Source organism: Phodopus roborovskii, unplaced genomic scaffold, assembly GCF_943737965.1.
Source record: "Phodopus roborovskii unplaced genomic scaffold, PHOROB, whole genome shotgun sequence".
NCBI lineage: Eukaryota > Metazoa > Chordata > Mammalia > Rodentia > Cricetidae > Phodopus > Phodopus roborovskii.
The window spans coordinates 21,465,129-21,485,051 of record NW_026125059.1 but is presented as its reverse complement, the minus strand read 5'-3'; the positions used below and the strand labels follow the sequence as shown (position 1 = coordinate 21,485,051).

The 19,923-nt window shown below is 52.7% G+C and overlaps 1 protein-coding gene across 3 annotated transcripts in view; it reads left to right on the top strand.

The window, feature by feature from the left end:
- The window catches only part of Dlgap4 (DLG associated protein 4), an 87,077-nt gene that overhangs the window by 19,364 nt on the left and 47,790 nt on the right, over nucleotides 1–19,923 (top strand). For all 3 annotated transcript variants that reach the window (XM_051187991.1, XM_051187994.1, XM_051188002.1), the window contains exons 2-5: nucleotides 13,464–14,532; nucleotides 16,977–17,221; nucleotides 18,424–18,538; nucleotides 19,505–19,555. In XM_051187991.1, the coding sequence (XP_051043948.1) occupies nucleotides 13,537–14,532; nucleotides 16,977–17,221; nucleotides 18,424–18,538; nucleotides 19,505–19,555 (1,407 nt within the window). In that variant the 5' untranslated portion in view covers nucleotides 13,464–13,536. The remainder of the gene's footprint in view (nucleotides 1–13,463; nucleotides 14,533–16,976; nucleotides 17,222–18,423; nucleotides 18,539–19,504; nucleotides 19,556–19,923) is intronic.

The window sequence follows — 19,923 nt, the reverse complement described above, 5'->3', positions numbered from 1 at the left end:
AGAGGACATGACCAGTGACTTACTAGTAGATAAACAGCTGAGTGAGTGCGGAGCTCTGGCAGGCCGGCCAGCATTCAGGCCTCAGGCACTAGCTTGCTTGTCATAGCCATTCTCTACCATAAACACAGCATGAGTGGGTGTCATTGCTCTAGACTAGAGTCCCTTGTGGTCCTCAGTGTTGTGAGGTGGGTGGTGGTATTCCCATCTTGGACAAGGATGGCAGGCTTCCAGAGGCACAGGGTCCACAGCTGGACAGATCAGCCTCCAATCCCAGTGCCCACTGCTGCCTCGGGGTCACCTGCAAATGCAGTGATCTCGGGAGCATCACTGAGATGGCATCATTCATGTCCTGGGAACTCCTGCCCACTAGAGGAACAGAGAAGTGGCCATCTTCTATCTCACACAATAAGGAAGTACAGGAGGCCTGGATTAGGTCATGACTTCAAAGCAGTTTGGATCAGGTTCTGAAAACAAATGGATAGGAAGGTTTCTAAGAAGGAGGTGGGTCCCCTTGGTGGGCACATCTGACTTCACATTGCCCTGTGGCAGGCGGTCTGTGTCTCCAAGATCGGTACATGTGAAGCCACTGAAGAGCTTGGTAGGGAATGTAGTCTGTGGTTTCACCCAGTTTGGATGTGTGGTCCAGGTGACTTGATGTGGGTACCCTGTCAGTGTGAGGGACATTGACAGAGGAGTGGAGTAGGGAGAAGCTATGCTGTCTACTAACGACTCCCCATCGGCACTCCAGCCGCCAGTCCTGGGCTGCCCAGCCACAGGGTAGTCCCTAGTGAACTGAGGGGACATGTGGACACAGAGCCTCCTCCCTCACCACTTTTGCATTTATTTACATTAGACTTCCTTTCTAACCTTTGGAATTAGAAACTTACCTTCATGCTCTTCAGTCTTTTTCTCTTGTTAGCACTGAGCTGTGTCCCACAAGTGACGTTTTCATCATTGTTCACGCCTAAATATTATTTCCATTTCCTATTGCTTATTCCCTGACCCGTGAGTAGTTACTTTTGGAATTTTTGGGATGTGTGTGTGTGTGTGTGTGTGTGTGTGTGTGTGTGTGTGTGTGTAAGTGCAGGCACACACAGCACGTATATGGATGTCAAAAGACAACATCAGGGAGTTATTTTCACCTCCTCCAATGGGTTCTGGGGATTGAACTCAGGTCAAGTTTGCTTGGCAAGATTTCTTAACTTCTGAGTCATATTACCAGCCCCAATTAGTCGTCTTCCCCTCCCCTCCTGAGGCATGGTTTTACTGTGTAGTTCTGGCTGGCCTGGAATTTGCTATGTAGCCCAGGCAGGCCTCAAACTTAGAATCTTATGTAGCCCAGGCTGGCCTTGAACTCTTGATGAAGAAGACAGCACACACCACTACAACCAGCTTGTATTGTGTCTTTGGTGTTTATGTAGCCAAAAAAGGTGCCAGTTTTTGCAAATGTCACACATTGGTTTGAAAAGAACAGAGAAAGGTGTGGCAAGAACTGTGAGCATCATAATGTCAATACCAGATAAGAATTGGTACTGGTTGTCTGACTGAGCTCTGACTGCAGCCAGGCCCCTGCTGTTCCTTCCGGCTTGACTCATTAGTCCCCTGAAGCTCTAGGCGGTAGGTATCAGGATCATCCACTGAGTATAGGTAAGGAAACAGGCACCAGAGAGGTTAGATGAATCCATCTCAGGCCATACAGCTGCAGGTGGTGGATCCAAGTGGTTCTGTTCACTTCCCTGCTCCATCTCCTCCCTTCTCCATGCTGCTGCTGTCTGGTGCTTTTATTTGGTGGCACTTGTGGGTGGCACAGGTGCTACTGTGAGTCTTGTATCAGGACTATAAAGGGGACATTGCAGAGAGTCTCCTACAAAGACCATTTTGGGAGGTTGAGAGCTACTATGACCCACCTCTGTTCAAATGGGGAAACTGAGGCTCACCTTTGTCCATATGAAAATTGGGAGATAGAACTCACAATCTGTCATGTTGGAAGGCTTGTCTTGCTTTGGAGCAAGGGAGGCCGGGGGCAGGAGGAGAACTGGAGGGTAGGGCCTGTGGTGATGGAATGAAAGGGGTACATGCATCTTTATAGGGTGTAGGAAAGGAGGGACTGCTTTATTAGGGAATAAGAGTCCTCTACCTTGACTGGAGACCTTGGGAAATCAGTTCATCCGCAGACAGAGGCCAGGCAGGCTCTTCCTGCTGGCCCCCATCAGCAGCCAGAGAGCCAGCTCCCTCAGCCCTGGGTGGCAGAGGCTGCCGCTCTTGAGAAAATGATGTGTCTGTTCCGAGAAACCAAATGCCCTACAATGAATCGAATTAGATTTCATAGGCACATGAAAACGCGATCCATCTTAAGCATACTGCAAACCCCAGCCACAGATGAATATTTCATTCTGTCTCAGCAGCCAAAGCAGAATAGCAAGCAGCAGCCAGGACCTCCCTAGAAGGCAGGGCCACATGTCTCCATGGGGGGTGGGGGGCAACAACTCCCTAGCTGACAGGGCCACATGTCCCTATAGAGTGTGTGTGTGTGTGTGTGTGTGTGTGTGTGTGTGTGTGTGTGTGGAGTACAGCCTGTGCCACTTTGCTCTAATATGACTTCAGGCAGTCTCTTTGGTTCCCAGATATTGCAATGACTCCCATCCCGATCCTCCACTTCCTTTACCCAGGGCTGAGCATGACAATTCATGTGCATTCACGTCACAGAGCCACCTTGGGTATCAGCATGGTATCATATTGGTGTTGAGGACACAGTCTAGAGCAGAACAATCCAAAGGTACTTTCAGAGCACATAACCCAGGTGAGGAAATAGGCCTGGATACAAAGACCACATCAGATATAGATGAGCTGTGCTGCCACATGAGGAAGAGAAGGGTCAAGGAAAGTGTCCCCAAGGTGGTGATGCTTGAATCAAACTACAAATTGGGAAAGGTATCTACCTTAGACACTGGCTCTGCACGTGCAAAGGTCCTGAGGTAGCAAAGTGTTTATGAGTTTGAATGAAGAATAAGAAAGCCATGTGGCTAGAATCAAGGCCAAGGTAAGGATTGGGTTCCTGCTACATCAAAGTCCCAGAGATTGAAAAACTATTTCCAATTGCAAATGAATGTGAAGGCGAATCCCTTCACCTCTGTGTGTTCAGTTTCCCCTTCTGTAAAATGCAACCTATTACACATCTGTCACAGGAGCTAACATGTCAGGTGACTGGGAGTCCTATGTCAGGGAGGGAAGTAGGTACTATTGTTATCATCATGGCAGTAACTCGTTTACATCCAGCTAACTCTGTTAGTGCCGCATCCTGCAGTGGCTCGGGGTAGCCTATAAAGAAAGCACAAAGTGGGTGAGAGCCTAGGGCCCCAGCCTCTGAGAAAGGAACCTAGAATCTGGGAGATGCCCCACCGGGATGTGCAGCTGGAAGAGGGAGTCAGACAAGGTGCTTTCATTGTCTGTGCTGGGTATGGAACCTAGGGCTTCTCTGTATGCTAGGTAAATGCTGTACCACTGAGATATATCCCCAGACCTTGAAACAGGATCTTACTTTGGCCAAGAATTTGAGGTCCTGCTGCCTTCACTTTTGGAGTGTTGGGATTGCAGGCATGAATAACCACAGTTATTATAGTGCTGGGATAAAACCCAGGGCTTCAGTGCATGCTGGTCAAGCACTTTACCAACTGAGTTACAACCCTAGGCCCTGTCTAGGTAATTTCCAGTGAATAGAAATGTGTCGGCTCACGCCTTTAACCCCAGCACTCGAGAGGCAGAAGCAGGTGGATCTCTGTGAGTTCAAGTCCAGCCTGGTCTATAAGAGCTAGTTCCAGGACAGTCTCCAAAGCAATACAGAGAAACCCTGTCTCGAAAACAAAAAATAAAAAACAAGCAAAAGAAATGTGTCTGTCCAAGGGCCAACGTCTGGTAAGCGTCTTCTTGGTGTGTCCTAAAATGGTGGAAGGAGAACTGAAGTGGGGGGGCAGGGAGAGGGGGAAGGGCAAACTGCAGAAGGGGTCTAACTTAGGCTTTACTCCCAATACCATCACAATGGCAATTGCATTAAATTCCAATGGATATTGGAAGGGACAAACATTCAAACCACAGCAAGGCAATTCTTGTATGGCCTACCCAGGAAAGAGGGAAGTTTTGTCCTTTAAAATCCCAGAGGGTCAAGTTAGGGCTTCAGGGGAATCCTTGGGGGAGGGGGGAGGGGGGGAAAGAGAGACAGAGAGAGAGAGAGAGAGAGAGAGAGAGAGAGAGAGAGAGACTGAGCTGCCTAAAGGTGGAGCCAACCTCTTGGGAAATACTAGCCCACCCATCTCTGGAGTACTGTAATATAACTCAATACTTTTCCAGAGATAGGAGGTGATTAATATTGCTGCATAATTTCCCCCATCCAGCAAACAATTGTTCCCTCTTGATTTCTGTGGTTCTGGAATTTCAGAGTCATTTGGCTAGACAGCTCTGGCTCACGGCCTCCTGTTAGGCTGTGGTCATCTGAAATGGGGATTGAAGGCTGGAGGGTCTGCTTCCAAGCTCACTTCCTGAGTTGTAGCAGGGTCACAGGGCAGCCTCAATGGGCACTGTGTTCCCTGCAGAACAAGAGGCCAAGATAGCAGCCTGACACCTGCACTGTCTTTATGACAAGCATGAAACCAGGCGCTGTCATCTCCGGAGTCTGTTGTACCATCAGCCTCTGCAGTCTGCCAGGAGGGGCATGAGACCCAGCGGGGACTGCCATAAGATTGGACAATGAAACCTTAACTGTACCTCCCAGTGCCAAGTATTCCTGCCAAGACTCAATTTCCCCAATGTACACGGTTTAGGATTTCGTGGTTTCTCAATCCCTGCAGGCCAGTGGTGGGGTAAAGTCAGAGTCATGTGTGGGTTCTCATAGTGTAGAGGCCATGGAGGCCGTGGCCACCCAGAGTCCTCAGGGACACTGAGGTAGGCTTTGGATTCCCCTAGGGGGCGGGCACCATGCCCAGGTACCAAAAGACTCAGGTGTTGCATCCCTGGCGCACAGGCTACCAGGGGCTCCTCCCTGCACTCTCCCGAACACATGCATGGGTGAAATCCTGTTTTGCAATCTCCTCTTTTTAAAATGCTCTTCTAAATGTGAGGGGGTGGGAGGCATGCTGCAGTATCAGTGTGCATGTGGAGGGCAGAGGTCAACCTTGCTTCTTGACACACTGTCTCTCACTGGCCTGGGCCTTCTGTTAACCCAGAGACTTTCCTATCTGCCTTCCCAGCATTAGGATGGAAGATGTGTGTGCAACTATACCCAGCTTTTTAAAAGTGTGTTCTGGGGATCAAAGTCAGGTCTTTGAGCTGACGTGGCAAATACTTTACTCCCAGCCCCTGAATGCTCTTCTGTGAGGCCGTGTTGAGGGTGCAGAGTGTGATGATGAAATCAAGGCCCTCTGTGATCTGACTCCAGGTGATTGTCCCTTACACACACACACACACACACACACACACACACACACACACACACACACACGACAACCTGTAAACCCTCAACGTTCCCAGAACCTTGCTACTCTGTTGTGATTCATCTGTACTTTGCATTTTCATGACATCTTCTCCCCTAGCAGGCGGAGTAGTGCACACCTGTGATCCCAGCACTCAGCAACCTGCAGTAGGGGGACAGTTCCCGACCAGCCTGGGCTACACAGAGAGACCCTGTCTCAACAAACAAAACTAGACAGAAAAAGCATGTTCTACTGAAGTCTTACTTGTTGGTCTGCAAAGATAGCTCAGTCAGGAAAGTGCTTGCTGTGCCAGCTTGTGGACCTGGGTCTGGGCCTCAGAGCCCATATAAAGAGTCACACTTATAATCCCAGCACTGGGGAGACCGAGGTCTGGTAGGTCCTTGAGGCTTGCTACTGAGCCAGCCTAGTGTGCTTGGAGAGATCCAAGTCAGTGAGAGACCCTGTCTCAAAAACAAAACAAGTTGAGCTGTGCCTAAGGAATGTGAGGTTGGTCTTCGCATATACGCGCGTGCGCGCGCACGCGCGCGCGCACACACACACACACACACACACACACACACACACACACACAGAGAGAGAGAGAGAGAGAGAGAGAGATCTGGTTCAGCGGCATCTCCTCTAGGGAGCCCTCCCATAGCTCCAGTGAGTGCTAATCTTTCCCCACACTGGGCTATGTCTCTGGCTTTTGACACTTCCTGGGATGTGTTTTTATGTGCTATCTAATTGTGTGTATTTCTGCCTCCTGCACTTGACCACAGGCTTGAGGGCTGGGACTTTGTGAGTCAGAGCAGGCCCCATAAAGGCTGGAGGAATTGAATTAAATGTGCTGGCAGTGGCTGCATTCTGACCATTTTGTTCTGCTGTTTGCCAGCTTGACCTTCCAGGATGGTCCCTCAGCGGGGGCTGGAATGAAATGAGCCTCCAGGGTCTGCCTACTCCTAGCCAGAGCTTTCAGCCAGACGGCAGGTCAGCATGCCCCCTTCTTCTCCAGATCTGGCAGGCTAGCCTGGTGAAGTCTTGCTGAGCAGTTAGAGATAGTCTTCCCCTGAGCATGGCACCAACCAGAGGCTTGGGGAAATGGTGGCAAATCAGATGTCATTACCTGAAATCTGAGAACCGAAGTGCCTGGGTTCCAATCCTAGCCCTGCCCAGTGTGACCTTGTACAGATCATCTCTCTGTGCCCCAAGTCTCTCTCTGAAGATAGAACTCAGAGAGCTGCTGTGAGCATCCTACTGTGCGTGCCCTTTGCTGTGGGCATGCAAAAGTGGGGACCACAGTTGAGAAGCACTGACCTGCAGGACTTTGGCCTTCCTGTAGCCACCCGGCTCCTCTCTGTTGGGCACCTGCTGACACTTTATGGGGTGCTCTGAATTTATACTCCTCCTGAGGCTCACAGATACCCGATGGGGGTAGCTGAGCTAGGGTATACATAAAACATACCAACCAGGCCTCTTTGTGTGTGTGTGCGCACGCATGCACCTGAGAAGGCCAAAGAGGGTGTTAAAGCCTTTGGAGTTGGAGTTTTACACACTGCCATCTTGTTACGGGTGCTGGCCTCTGAACTTGGGTCGTAGGACTATGCAGTGACTGCTTGTAACTGGTAACCATTGAGCCATCTCCAACCCCAGTCTCACCTGCACCGACGGCCTTCTATGTAACTTTTTATTTTAAGACAGGGCCTCACCAAATTGCTGAGGTTGGCTTTGAACTTAACTGTAGCCCAGGCAGACAGTGAACCTCCAACTCCAGGCCAGCCATTCTAAAGCTGCAGTAGGGTGACGTGGAGCACATTCCCAGTGCAGACCCACCATCAGCACCCTATTCCAGAGCTCCTCCTGACCCCCTACCAACCTCACACCCGTGAAGGTGTCACCACCAGCGCCCTCTCCCAAGCCCTGGCAACTGCAAAGCTGCCTTTTGTTCTCCAAGCTTGCTTGGCTCTGGAACTGATATGTGTCATGTGTTTGACTTTTCTCAGGCTCTGCCCACTGTGGCTAAGTGTCCCGATTTCTCTTTTGATGGCAGAATAATGCTCTGCCAGGTAGCAGGAGTCCTTACCTTGCGGGTGAGGAGCCTGTGGCCCAGAGAGGTACTTGTGTGTGGTTAGAGGGGCAGGATGGGCTCCACGCTTCAGTAGGATGGTACCCAGAACCTGTTCTTGCTGCCTCTGGGTTAGCTATATCCCCCTGCTTCACACAGGTTTCTTCTGGCTGAGGTCATCACCTTCATTGTCAAACCGAGAGAAGTGGTTTAGGGAAGCTGACATGCATAAGCGCACAGCAGCTCAACCAACACTAGTATCAATGCCTCCACAAGCGCTACAAATACGTGTTCACTGTGGTAACTGAGGGGTGATGGGCCCAGCCAGACCCTGATGGCAAAGGAAGATGATGAGCCCTTGCTCAGCCCAAGAGCTGTCCACAGTGACCTTTGAGCTGCCCCCTAACACCAACCCTTCCCAAAGGCAAGGAGCATCTACTACAGGGTGGGTTTTTAGCTTTAACTCATCCTCTCACCCAGGGAGCAGCCCAGCTCTCTCCACACGCCTTCCTTCATTCAGAGCTCTGCCCCATATGAATTCCTCATGCTTCAGCATATCCTGTCCTGGGCTTGCTTTGTGCTCAGCTCCAGAGACGACATGGAAAGTGACACAGGTATGTTCCCTTCCCTTTCATAACATGAGAGAGAAACACTAAAAACATAAGCCACTTTGAAGAATAACTACAGGTACCTGGGGAGTGTTTTGAAGGAAATCAGTAAGGGTGTGGAGAGAGGAGAGGGCGGAGTAGAGCATCTGTCCTAGCTGTCAGTCAGGGAAGGTCTCTGAGGAGGTGATGCTTGGATCGGAACTCAGCAGTACTAGCAGCCAGAAGAGCTAGGAGGGAAACCTCAGTATTGTATGGATGAAGGTCCTGTGGCCATGAAGAATAGGGCATTGGAGAAATAAACATGAGATTAGAGTGGCTGAGTCAGCACGAGGAGGCCGGCGTTAAGCTGGAGATAAAGAAAAGACCTGAAATTGATATAGAGGAACCAAGTTAAGGAATTCTATTTAGATTTTCCCCAAGAATGTCATATTGCCTATCTGTTCCTGTGTTCAATGCATGTAGGGACTTAGCGTTCTTACTGCTATTTCCTTGTCTTTTAGTCATCAGTGAAGGGATGGGGGCTGAGCATGGGCCCCCTTGACCTCTCCTATCTCACCTGAGGCCAGCAAAGTTGCATGGGATATGGTCACACAAGGCCCCTGCTGTCACCAAGCCTCTCACCCCAAGAACCTGGTATCCACATCCTGAGCCATTGCACAGAGCTCAGTCACAGGAGTGCCAGGAGTCCCTCTGTGACTGTCTCAGAGAGGCCAGGGCCTGCTGTGGAGACAGTGTGAGCCACAAATCCCAGCAGTGCTTGCCTGCAACCTTGTCCACCAAACAACTAGTTGATTGAATGTCACACTTTTCAAACGGTTGCTATGGACACTAACTCAGCAGGGAACGTGGGACCTGGCACTGGTTGGGAACACATAGCTGTGAAAACGGAGTTGGACTCTGAGATCCCACTTTGGTGGGCAATAGCAGATGAGGTATAGAGCCACACTAGCTGTCCTGCTCCTAGCTTGGGACTTGAGCCAACAGAGAGAGCTGTGTTTCCTTCTCTAATATAAATGTCTGTGTGGCAGACCATTCCAGAGTTGACAATACAGTAAACCTGTGTGATGGCACAGATTCTGAGGGTCGGGAGCACCCTTGCAGCCTGCCTCTTGCCTGAGTCCCTCAGAGAGCTGCGTTTTTGTCACCTTAGCAGGTCTCAGCTCCTCCCACACTGACTCAGGGCTCAGCAGCCAGCCAACTTGCCAAAGGGAAAAAGCAGATGCCACCTTGCCTTTCCCAACCTGGTCTGAGAAGCCAGATAGAGTCACTGCCGCATTGTCTTGTTGGTGACACGGGACACCCAGTAGAGTGTAATAGGAGGAGGTGTCACACAGTTATGTTTGACCAGAAAGTTGGTACCAAGGACTGAAGAACACCCACAGCACAGCATTCACTACACAGCAGGCGCGCTCCGCCACCGTCTGGCTGGCTTCCGCCTTATTTCATGGTATCCCAAGACTCCCTGCCACTCCTTCACCTCAACCCTCTTACCTGCTGTCTCTAGGCTCTAGGCAGAGGGCTAGTGTCGCGGAAAGGACAGTGACATGTGGTGTTCCAGGATAGGAATGATGTATCTGGTGACACAGCAGAAGAGGGGCTAGAGGTGGTGTGGCTAGGGATGACCTCTCTGTGGAGGTGGCCTGGTGGCCTGGCCCTGAAGGAAGTGAAAATCAGACAGGACCAGGCAGGGAAACGGGGAGGGAATCAATTTACCCACACCCAGGGCCAGAATGAAGAGCCCTTGGGGAAGGCAGGAGTGAGACCAGAAGGCATGCAAAGGCTGGCAGTCTATCCGGGGCCCAAGGAGTCTTGGAAAGGGTCTGAAGCTGGGCTGGGTGGCTCATGCCTGATTCCAGTGCTGGAGAGAATGAGGTAAAACTCCTGAGTTCAGGGTCAGCCCGGTCTGCACAGAGGAGACTTGGGCTTTAAAAAAAAGAGAGAGAGAGAAATAAGTGGAGAAATAGTTCAGTGGTTAAGAGCACTAGCTGCTCTTCCAGAGGACCCGGGTTCGATTCCCAGCACCCATATAGAAGCTCAAAACCATCTGTAACTCCAGTTCCAGGGGATCCTATGCCCTCATTTAGCCTCCACAGGCACCAGGCAAAACACCTGGACACATAAAAATAACTGTTTTAGAACAGTATTTGCCTGTCTGAAGCCATGGGAGCTGACCCAGGCAAGGCTGTGGAGGTGAGGAGGCAGGACTACTCTGGGGACATGTTCTGTTCTGGACATACTCACTACTGAGCCCACTGGAGTGAGTGGAGAACAGCCTGTCCTGGTTGCTGACTGGAGCTGGTGGGAGGAGCAGGTGAGGTAGATGGAGGTCTGCCCGATGTGCAGAGGAAGATACTGGGGGAGCATTTGGGTGAGTCTGAAGTCTAAGGGGCACACTGGGTTGAGGACCGAAGCACAGAAGGTCCAGTCATAGCGGCATTGTGCACCAGGATGTCAGCAATGACAGAGCGCGTGGAAAGATGAGGTTCATCCAGTTGGCGGGGGTGGGGGAGGATGGGAACAGAGGAGGGAGTGTGAGCGCCCAGAGACACCTCCATACCAGCAACACCAAGGCCCAGGCAGCCATGAAGAGCCCACCTTCTCTTCCAGGGGTCACCTCTTCAGAGAGCTAATTAGAGATGGTGTGCTCCATGGCCCACTGTGACTGTGTACCCAGCGTGTGTGGCAGTTCAGCCCCAACTCACTCAACTCACACCCCCACTCCCCACTCGACTCTCGTCTGCCTTTACTACCAGGGCTCAGCAGTGAGTAGGACTATCCGCCCCAGTTAAGTCTCTCCCTGTCTAATGCAACCGTGGAGCCAGCTCTTCTAGCAGCTGTCTGCTTTATAAGAGACGGTGAGGGAAGTGAGGACCGGAGCGGCAGTGTAGAATGGCGGAGATGGTTAGAGGTTCAGTCGGTGTGGGTATGGTTTGTCATGAGCAGGGAAGAGGGATCCACAGAACATTCTGGAAGAAGGGAATGATGTATTCAGGTAACTTTTGCTTTTTAAGGACACAGGCTGGGTTCTGTCCCTGACCTCATCCTGGCTTAGCTCTCCCATGCTCATGGGCTCCAAGGTGAGGTATGGCAGGGCAAGGAGGGCCTGTCCTGTGGCTGGTGGCTGGTAGTGGCTGAAGCCACGGAAGCACCACAGAGCCCAGGGGACACCCCCAGGCAGCAGTGTCTCCTTCCTCTGAGTTTCCATGAAGGCAATGAGGCTTATATTAATGAGAGGCAATTATGGGCACCCGGATGGGCCTAAGTATAGCTCATTGAGAAAGGCGGGGCACGGCAGCCAGCTGCCTCCCCTGTAAGGCCACGGATGCCTATTTTAAAACTCCCTACAGTGAAATTCTGCCACCCTGGGGCTCTGGGCTGCTGGGGGACTGGCATGCAGCAAACCCAGAGCCCTGCCTGCAGACGATGAGGACAGTCAGACTATCCGCACTTAAACCCCTGCTGCCCTAGAGAGAGGAAGCTAGTTTGAGGTCATGGCCAGTAAAAACAGACAGTTAGAATCCATTTCCAGCTGTGTGCCAACACTCCACTGCACTGGGCAGCACCCTGGACCGCAAGACTTGGCCTGTCCCCAAGAGCGCAGTGAATGGAGGGGTGGAGGGTGGTGACTGATGCTTGGTATGACAGCACAGCTAGCTCTCATCATGATCTCACAGAGTAAGCTCCCTCCTGACTGAGGAGGAGACAGGCTCTGGGAGCCCATTTAGTCAACACCGGTGTCGCACTGTGTGGTGTCCTTCCTCAGAGGAACACTAATGCTGGGAGTATGCCAGTGTGCACAGGAAACTGACGGGCCCAGTAATGTGGGTGTTCGTGCTGAGGTTTCCCGGGGAGTCTCTAAGAAGGTTCTGGAAGAGGCCAGCACACAGAACAGGTTAAGGGAAGGGCTGGACCTCAGGGCAATCCCAGTAGAGGCTCTGCTGATCCCACAGGGACCTCTGAGTAAGGACCCTGTAGGGGTGTCTGGAACGGGACAAGGGCATCATGGTGGTGACCAGTTGTGAGATGCAGGCTGCCCTGGGGACGGAGTGGAGCCTGCAAGGATTCCCGTCTGACTTAGAGCGATTTGTAGTGGGGACTTGGCTGTGAACTGTCAGCATCTGGTGCTCTTGGCAGCTGGAGCCCAACAGTCATTTCGGAAGGAGTCGGGGCCACCACAACACACCATGGCCACAGTGAGTAGGTGGGGATGGTGGTGAGTGCGTGTGCTCCCAGCACTTAAGAGCCTGGGATACGAGGGTTTCTCATTCCTCTGCTTGGTTGGGGAGAAGCCGACCTGCCTTACAAGAGGTCATGGACATTAATAAGACACCATGATGGGGAAGGAAGACCAAAAACCCAGGAGAAAAGCCAGGCAGTGGTGGCACACGCCTTTAATCCCAGCACTTGGAAGGCAGAGACAGGCAGGCCTCTAAGTTAGAGGCCAGCCTCGTCTACAGAGTCCCAGGGCTATACAGAGAAACCCTGTCTCTGGGAAAAACAAAACTAACAAATGAAAGGCCCCATAGGACCTGGTTTTGATTCCCAGCACCCACATAATGTCTCACAACCATATGTAGTTCCCGTTCCAAGGGATCTAATACCCTCTCCCAGCCTCCCTGGGCACCAGGCCTACACATGATGCACAGATGTACATGCAGAGAAAACACTCATATATATAAAATAAAAATAAATAGGTCTCAAAAAAATACAGGGACCGAATGGGAGATATTTGCAATCCATATATCTGATAAGAGTTTAAGGTCTGGAATGCAACAAGAAAGGCAAATAGCTCCTTAAAAACCTTCCTTAGGCCTAAGGGGTAACTCTTGGGGACAGGATGGATAGAGCTTTGGATGGGTGTGCATCTGTGTGGCACCACCTCACGGTGAGATGGTCAGGGACTTGAGAAGCATGGAAGTAGGCAGTTCCTTGCCCACGTTCCACTGTGGAAATGGGAGTAGTCTAAGAGCTGGAGTCAGAGCTTGGCCTTCCAGGTTTCCATAAACGCCTTTCTATTCAGCGCCGAGAGGGGAGTATGCTTTGCTTAACATTTGGCTGGCTACCCTTGTAGCTTTGGGCATGTGCTTAGACAGTGGAGAGCGAAGCATTGCTCCCCGGCTGTCCCCTTTGGCAGTGTTGACACGTGTGTACCAGCAGTCACAGAGAGGACAGTGATCAGAGGGCTCAGGCCTAAACATCAGCTCCTCGGCCCCATGATGGCAAGGCAGACTCCCTGCCTTAAGCCATCCTCAGGCCCACCCCATCCTGCTGCCCATCCTCTCCAGTCCAGTCCTGTTGAGCAGCTAACCACTCTTTGTCTTTTCTCCCCAGGACAACTGCTGCCTGGGACAGGTGACCTGGGCACCCCAGTAGGGCAACAGCCCCTGCCCCACGGGCTGGGATCATGAAAGGCCTCGGTGACAGCCGCCCCCGCCACCTCTCCGACAGCCTGGACCCATCTCATGAGCCCCTTTTTGCCGGACCTGACCGCAACCCCTACCTGCTGTCTCCCACGGAGGCCTTTGCCCGGGAAGCCCGCTTTCCTGGGCAAAACACACTGTCGGGGGATGGCCTCTTCCCACTCAACAACCAGCTGCCCCCACCAAGCAGCACCTTCCCCCGAATCCACTACAATTCTCACTTTGAGGTGCCTGAGGAGAGCCCATTCCCTAGCCATGCCCAAGCCACTAAGATCAACAGGCTGCCAGCCAACCTCCTGGACCAGTTTGAGAAACAGCTGCCTATCCACCGGGATGGCTTCAGCACCCTCCAGTTCCCCCGGGGTGAGGCCAAGGCCCGCGGTGAGAGTCCTGGCCGCATCCGCCACCTGGTCCACTCTGTGCAGCGACTCTTCTTCACTAAGGCACCCTCAATGGAGGGCGCCACGGGCAAGGTGGGTGGCAACGGCAGCAAGAAAGGTGGCCTGGAGGACGGGAAAGGCCGGAGAGCCAAAAGCAAGGAACGGGCCAAAGCTGGGGAGCCCAAACGGCGAAGCCGCTCCAACATCTCAGGCTGGTGGAGTTCAGATGACAACTTGGACGGTGAGGGTGGTGCCTTCCGCAGTGGCCCTGCCTCGGGGCTGATGACTCTGGGCCGCCAGCCAGAACGTACGCAGCCCCGCTACTTCATGCACGCCTACAATACCATCAGTGGACACATGCTCAAATCCACCAAGAACACTACCACTGAGCTGACTGCCCCAGCACCTCCGCCTGCGCCCCCCGCCACCTGTCCCAGCCTTGGAGTGGGCACTGACACCAACTATGTCAAACGTGGCTCCTGGTCCACTCTAACCCTCAGCCATGCCCATGAGGTCTGCCAGAAGACCTCAGCCACCTTGGATAAGAGCCTGCTGAAGTCGAAGTCTTGCCACCAGGGTCTGGCCTACCATTACCTGCAGGTAGGGTGAGCGTGGGGCGGGGTGGCTGTGGTCCGGAGTCCTACCTGGAGCATGTTTCACTGGTGATGTTGCTTCACGCTGAGCACTGCTTTGCTCAGCTGTGGAATTGGAGGTTGGAGGGACCAGTTAATAAGAGGATCCCATGTGCTCACATGTTCTCAGCAGGTGTATTAAGAGGGCCTTCGGGAGCCCAGCCCCAAGGAGACTGAAGTATGTATGTCCCTGCCCTTTAGATGACAGATCTGGAAGCTATGCCATCCCTCCTCACCTCACAGGAACAACACATAGCATTCTACTGGTCAGCTTCCTGCTAGTCCCATGAGACTGGATTCTCCTGGAGGACACACACCACATCCGATGCACCCATATGGTCCCCTGTACCCAGGACAAGTCTGGCAGGGAGAAGTGCTCAGACAGAGTAGATGGACAAGTGGGTGATACAGTCGCACAGCTAGAAATAAGTATGCCACAGTCCTGAGGACCAGGAACAGATGGGGGTCAGTGTGGGTGAGGGGAAGCCTAGGGCCACCACCAGCCCAGAGAGAGACCTGACACGTGCGAGGTGGGAGGAGCTGTTCCCTTTTCACATGAGGGTGTGTACTGAGGGGCTCACACAGTAAGGCCTTGTGGCTTGAGTAGCCGGAGGCTTGGCTTCAGCATAGCTGTTACACAGTGAGGTGAGGCAGGGTTCTGCATGGCGGGGTGTGTAGGCAGAATGCAATGGCAGAAGTGACAGGAACAGATTCACACGTGGAAGGGACTGCTCTTATAAGTAGTGAGCACTTTGTCTCCAGGGTGTGCGAGCATAGACCTGGCTGGCATAAAGAAGTCACATCAAGTGCATTATGAAAAGATGAACTACAAGATGTGACAAGGCCCAAGTTCTTGTCATTCTATATAAAACTCCAGGGACAGTGAGACTATGGGGGAGGAGAATGTTTTTGCAGCAGGAGGAAGTTGAAATCTAGGCAGCATTTTAAATATAGGGGTTTCGTGGCTGTCCGTCTGCTTCCTTAGTTTATACTTTTAAGGGAAGTGTTGGACCTGCACCCTCTCCACACGGTGTGGTTGGGTCCAATGTGGGAAATACTTGCAAGACACCAGGAGAGGACTCTGGGCCCTGGGGACTTGTGCTGCCTGCTGGGTGACAGAGTGAGCAGGTGGGTTGGCCACAAGTGTGAGCAAGGAAGCTGAATGGGGGGTGTCTACTACTAGCTAGTGATTTAGAGGGGGAATTCACAGGTCCTAGTGACTAGCTGGCTAGATAGTCAGCTGGGGTTCGTGGGAAGACTGAGCTCCTGGGAAGTGGGTCGAGGGTACGAGGATGTAGTACCATCGGTTATGCTGGTGAAGGAGTGGACATTGGCATGCTCAACGAAGGGCTTGCTGTGTGCAGAAACCTGTGGGAGAGCAGCCTCCCTGTGTGTGTGGTGGCAGTCTTACGACATTGTGTGTGCAAGTGCAGTGGTCGCTGGTGTGAGTAGGGGTGTGTGATGCGGGTTATCTCGGTGTGCACATTGGAGGGGCCTATGATGAGGTGCTGGTGTCCTTGAGGTATGAAGTATGCTCGGAGTGTTTGCTGAGGGACACAGAGTCTGGGCCGGACATGTGCCTGCTCTGAGTGTGTTAAGATGTGTACATAGGACAAAGCTTCAGCTTCTGAAGCATGTAAATGCCAAGATGAGCCCAAAGTGACGCAGTCCCAACAGTGTGAGTCAAGGAACAAAAGAGAGTGTGTAGATGGCTCACTCTGCCCCAGGGCAGCTGACAGTGGTGGCCCCTCAAAGCCACTTGGAACAGAGTGACCAGAGATGCCTTCCAAGCTGTGAACTGCACTTGCCTTATCTCAGCCTCGTTCTGTGGATGGGAGCCCCTCACCGGAAACTGAGCCATTTTCCAGCTTACTGCTTAGCAGGTCAACACCTTGCTCTCTCTACCTCAGTTTCCCCATCTAGAAGAAAGGATGTTGATCGACTTCACACTTGTGTTGCTGTACTAGAGTCTGACCAGGGATCTCCAGTGGCCATTATAGAGCCAGGCTCTGACTCCAGGTCTTGGGGTCTCTCTCTGTGGGTGACTTCCCTCCCTTTGGGCCTGGTGTTCTCACCATGGGCTCATATTCTATCCCCTGGGATGGCACGGGTGAAGAGATGGGACGCAAGGGGTGTGATGACTCTGATGGGACAAAGCCCGGAAGAAAGGAAAGCCGGAACAGACTTGCTTAAGGCCAGGCACTGACGCTGTGGCAGAGCCGCATCTAGAACCCAGTCTTCCTGATTTGGGCCTTCTTGATGATGCTGGGTGATCAAGGACAGGGAAGCTAGCACAGAAGGCTCAAGTTGCCAAAGTGGAAACGGGTCCATGAGGACCCATTTTCTGGGTAGTGGGCTGGAAGCCAGGCTGACCGCTACATTCCATCAGCCCTGTCCCTTTGGATATTCCAGGTGCCCGGCGGAGGTGGAGAGTGGAGCACCGCGCTGCTGTCCCCTCGGGAGGTGGATAGCTCAGCGGAGGGCCCCATCCCCTGTCGGCGCATGCGCAGTGGCAGCTATATCAAGGCCATGGGTGATGAAGACAGTGATGATTCTGGCGGTGGTAGCCCCAAGCCTTCACCTAAGACTGCAGCGCGGCGTCAGAGCTACCTGAGGGCCACGCAGCAGTCTCTGGGAGAGCAGAGCAACCCCCGCAGGTGAGCCGCAGGTCTTCCTGGGGTCTAGAACAACAGCACTGATGGAGCCCCGCCCCCTCGTGTGTGTCACATCCCTTTGGGAGTACTGGCCTGACAACATTCCCTGGGGAAGGTCTCAGAACTTGAAAGTTGACCTCAGACCAGCTGTGTCCCCCAGGTGAACCTCACACTTGCACACCGTGTCTCTGCGAGCCTGGCCTTCCTCCCCTTTGGCCCCCCTAGGAGAACTCAGCCCTGCAGATGGACCCTGCCTCTCAGCCCTCAGGTCCACGTGAACACCCCCACCCTCACCCCCATAAGGGCTTAGGCTGGCCCTGCCTGCTAATGATTTGTCCTCACTCAGCCCCACCTAACTTAAGCCCTGCCCATAAGTGAGAATTGGGGTGACTGGTTCAGGTGACCTCTGCTACAGGAGCCATATGCACAGGTAAGTTGACTCCCATGGGGAGTTACCCCAGAGGTACTCTACCAGAGCTTCATGAACAGAGCCCAGGCCAGGGATCAGTCACAGTAATGGTTGTTGTCTGTTGACCCTGGCCTTGCTGGCCACCATGCCTGCCCTGGTGTACTTCCTTTCACATCCTGAAATCCTTATCCCGGGCCCAGCAGTGTGCCGCCCCCCTTCCATAAATGAGGTCCATGAGATGGGAACACGAAGTGTCTTCTCACCAGGAGCTCTCTGCTAGTTCAAGCCCCATGTCAGGTGCCCAACTGACCAATGCCATGCGATGTTTCTAGAGTAAGGCTGGGGGAGGTCCAGGTGAGATAATGTGAGACAGACTGACAAACTGGGACTGCACGGTAAGTGACAAGTCCTCATCTGGACATCATAGCAGCCCTGAGGCCTTTTTAGGTAAATACCAAGGCTCCGGGCCTCTACCCACCTTTGCTAGTCTCTGGAATTGCCCTGGATTTTCAGTTTTGTAGACTTGTACTAAGCGGCATGGTCTCTAGCTTAAAGCTAAACAGTCAAATGCAGGCACGTTCTGCCACCTAGAGGCCACAGTAGGCATGACAAGTAAGGGCTGCCTGCCTGGCACAAATTTTAACTAGGTCTCCCAAAGGTGAGAGTTCTCACCATACCCTGGCTTCCACTTTTCCCTATGCCACTGAATGATCTTGAACAGTCTTCTTCCTTCTAGCCTCAGTTCCCCCGGCTAAACAATTGATTGGCTGAGCCCTGTCTTCCCCCTGTCCCCCAGGAGTCTGGACCGCTTGGATTCAGTGGACATGCTGTTACCTTCCAAGTGCCCCAGCTGGGAAGAGGAATACAACCCCATCAGTGACAGCCTCAATGACTCCAGCTGTATCAGCCAGGTAAGGGTGACTGTGAGGACGGGGGCTTGGCTCATTGCTGTCCCCTGTCCAGAGCGCTGTGCTCAGCTGCCTCCTCTGTGTCCCAGGCTTGAGTCAAACATCCCCTCCTCAGAGAGACCTCTCCTGGTCACCCTCATACGGTAGTTCTCCATGCTGTTCCTAGACCCTTCTTAACATGTCACCGCCTGGAATCATATTAGTTTACTGGCTTATATGTCATCCTGCCTCTTGAAACTAGGGGTTTCCTTACATACAGTCTTGTCTCCTGAAGGTTCTCATTGCCTAGCCCAGCACCGAGCCAGGCAGAGGCCTACTAGGTGTTTCCTTAGTAGGCAGGCATGTCATACCTTGCCTTACCCATCTCACCTACTCTCTCCTCTCTGTTTCCCTGTGTCTGCCCCCTCCTGTTTCCCTGTCTCCTCCCTCTCCCCTCCCTCCCTGTCTTTTCTCTCCTCTCGTTTCCTAGGTCTCCTGTGTTTCTCCATCTCCATAGTTCTGTTTTCCACATCCTTGTTCTCCATCCCTGCCTGCCTCAGGAATACCTTTGCCCTTAGTACAGAAAGGTGTCTGGAATCTGCCCTGCTTGGGGTTCCCACAGACTTCACCCACTGTTCCTTTTCCAGACCAAGCTCTCTTCTAATCCAAGATCCTCTGACTTTCCCCTTCCCCTAAACTTCACCCCTAAAAGGTTGAATGTCATAAGATGCATAGGTAGCCCTAAAGTTACATGTAACCCAGAAAAAGAAGGGCCTGGGTACCATCTCTCAGCTGTGATCTGGCTGGGCTACCTGCCCAGAAATGCAGTAGAAAACACATCCATGGTACCAGGAAGAATGGAGAGTATACATCCTCAGTATTGCCAGCCCCAGGAGTGGGCCTCCCATCCCTGAGGCTAGGGTGGGGAGGAGTTCTGAGAAGCCTAAACCAGGCCTGGCCCTCCTATAACCCACACCCTCTCTCCTGCAGGTTTTTGGACAGGCTTCCCTGATCCCCCAGTTGTTCGGCCATGATCAACAGGTCAGTGTGTTCTTAGTGTGTCTTGCACCTCAAAGCAGAGTGCAGAGTTGGGTCTTACGCCTTCGGCTGAGCGGTCCTGACACCCAGCCTGGATAGGTACGAGCAGAGCTGCCGTTAGAAAGGCATCCCCAGTGAGGATGGAGTTGAGGTGCACACCGTGTCCTGACTCTCCCTCCACTCTCTGTGCCATCACTTCACTGTGGCTTAGTCTGTTCTGAAAACGGGGAATGTGTGAGCTAGGCTGTATGGATGGACAAGTTACTGCAGGGCGGTGGAGCTTCTCCCTAACACCTGCTGTCCCCCTCCACCCCTACCCTCACCCCTGGTGGTTCTGATGCTTCCCAGCTAGTTTGGTGTCAGCTAGATGG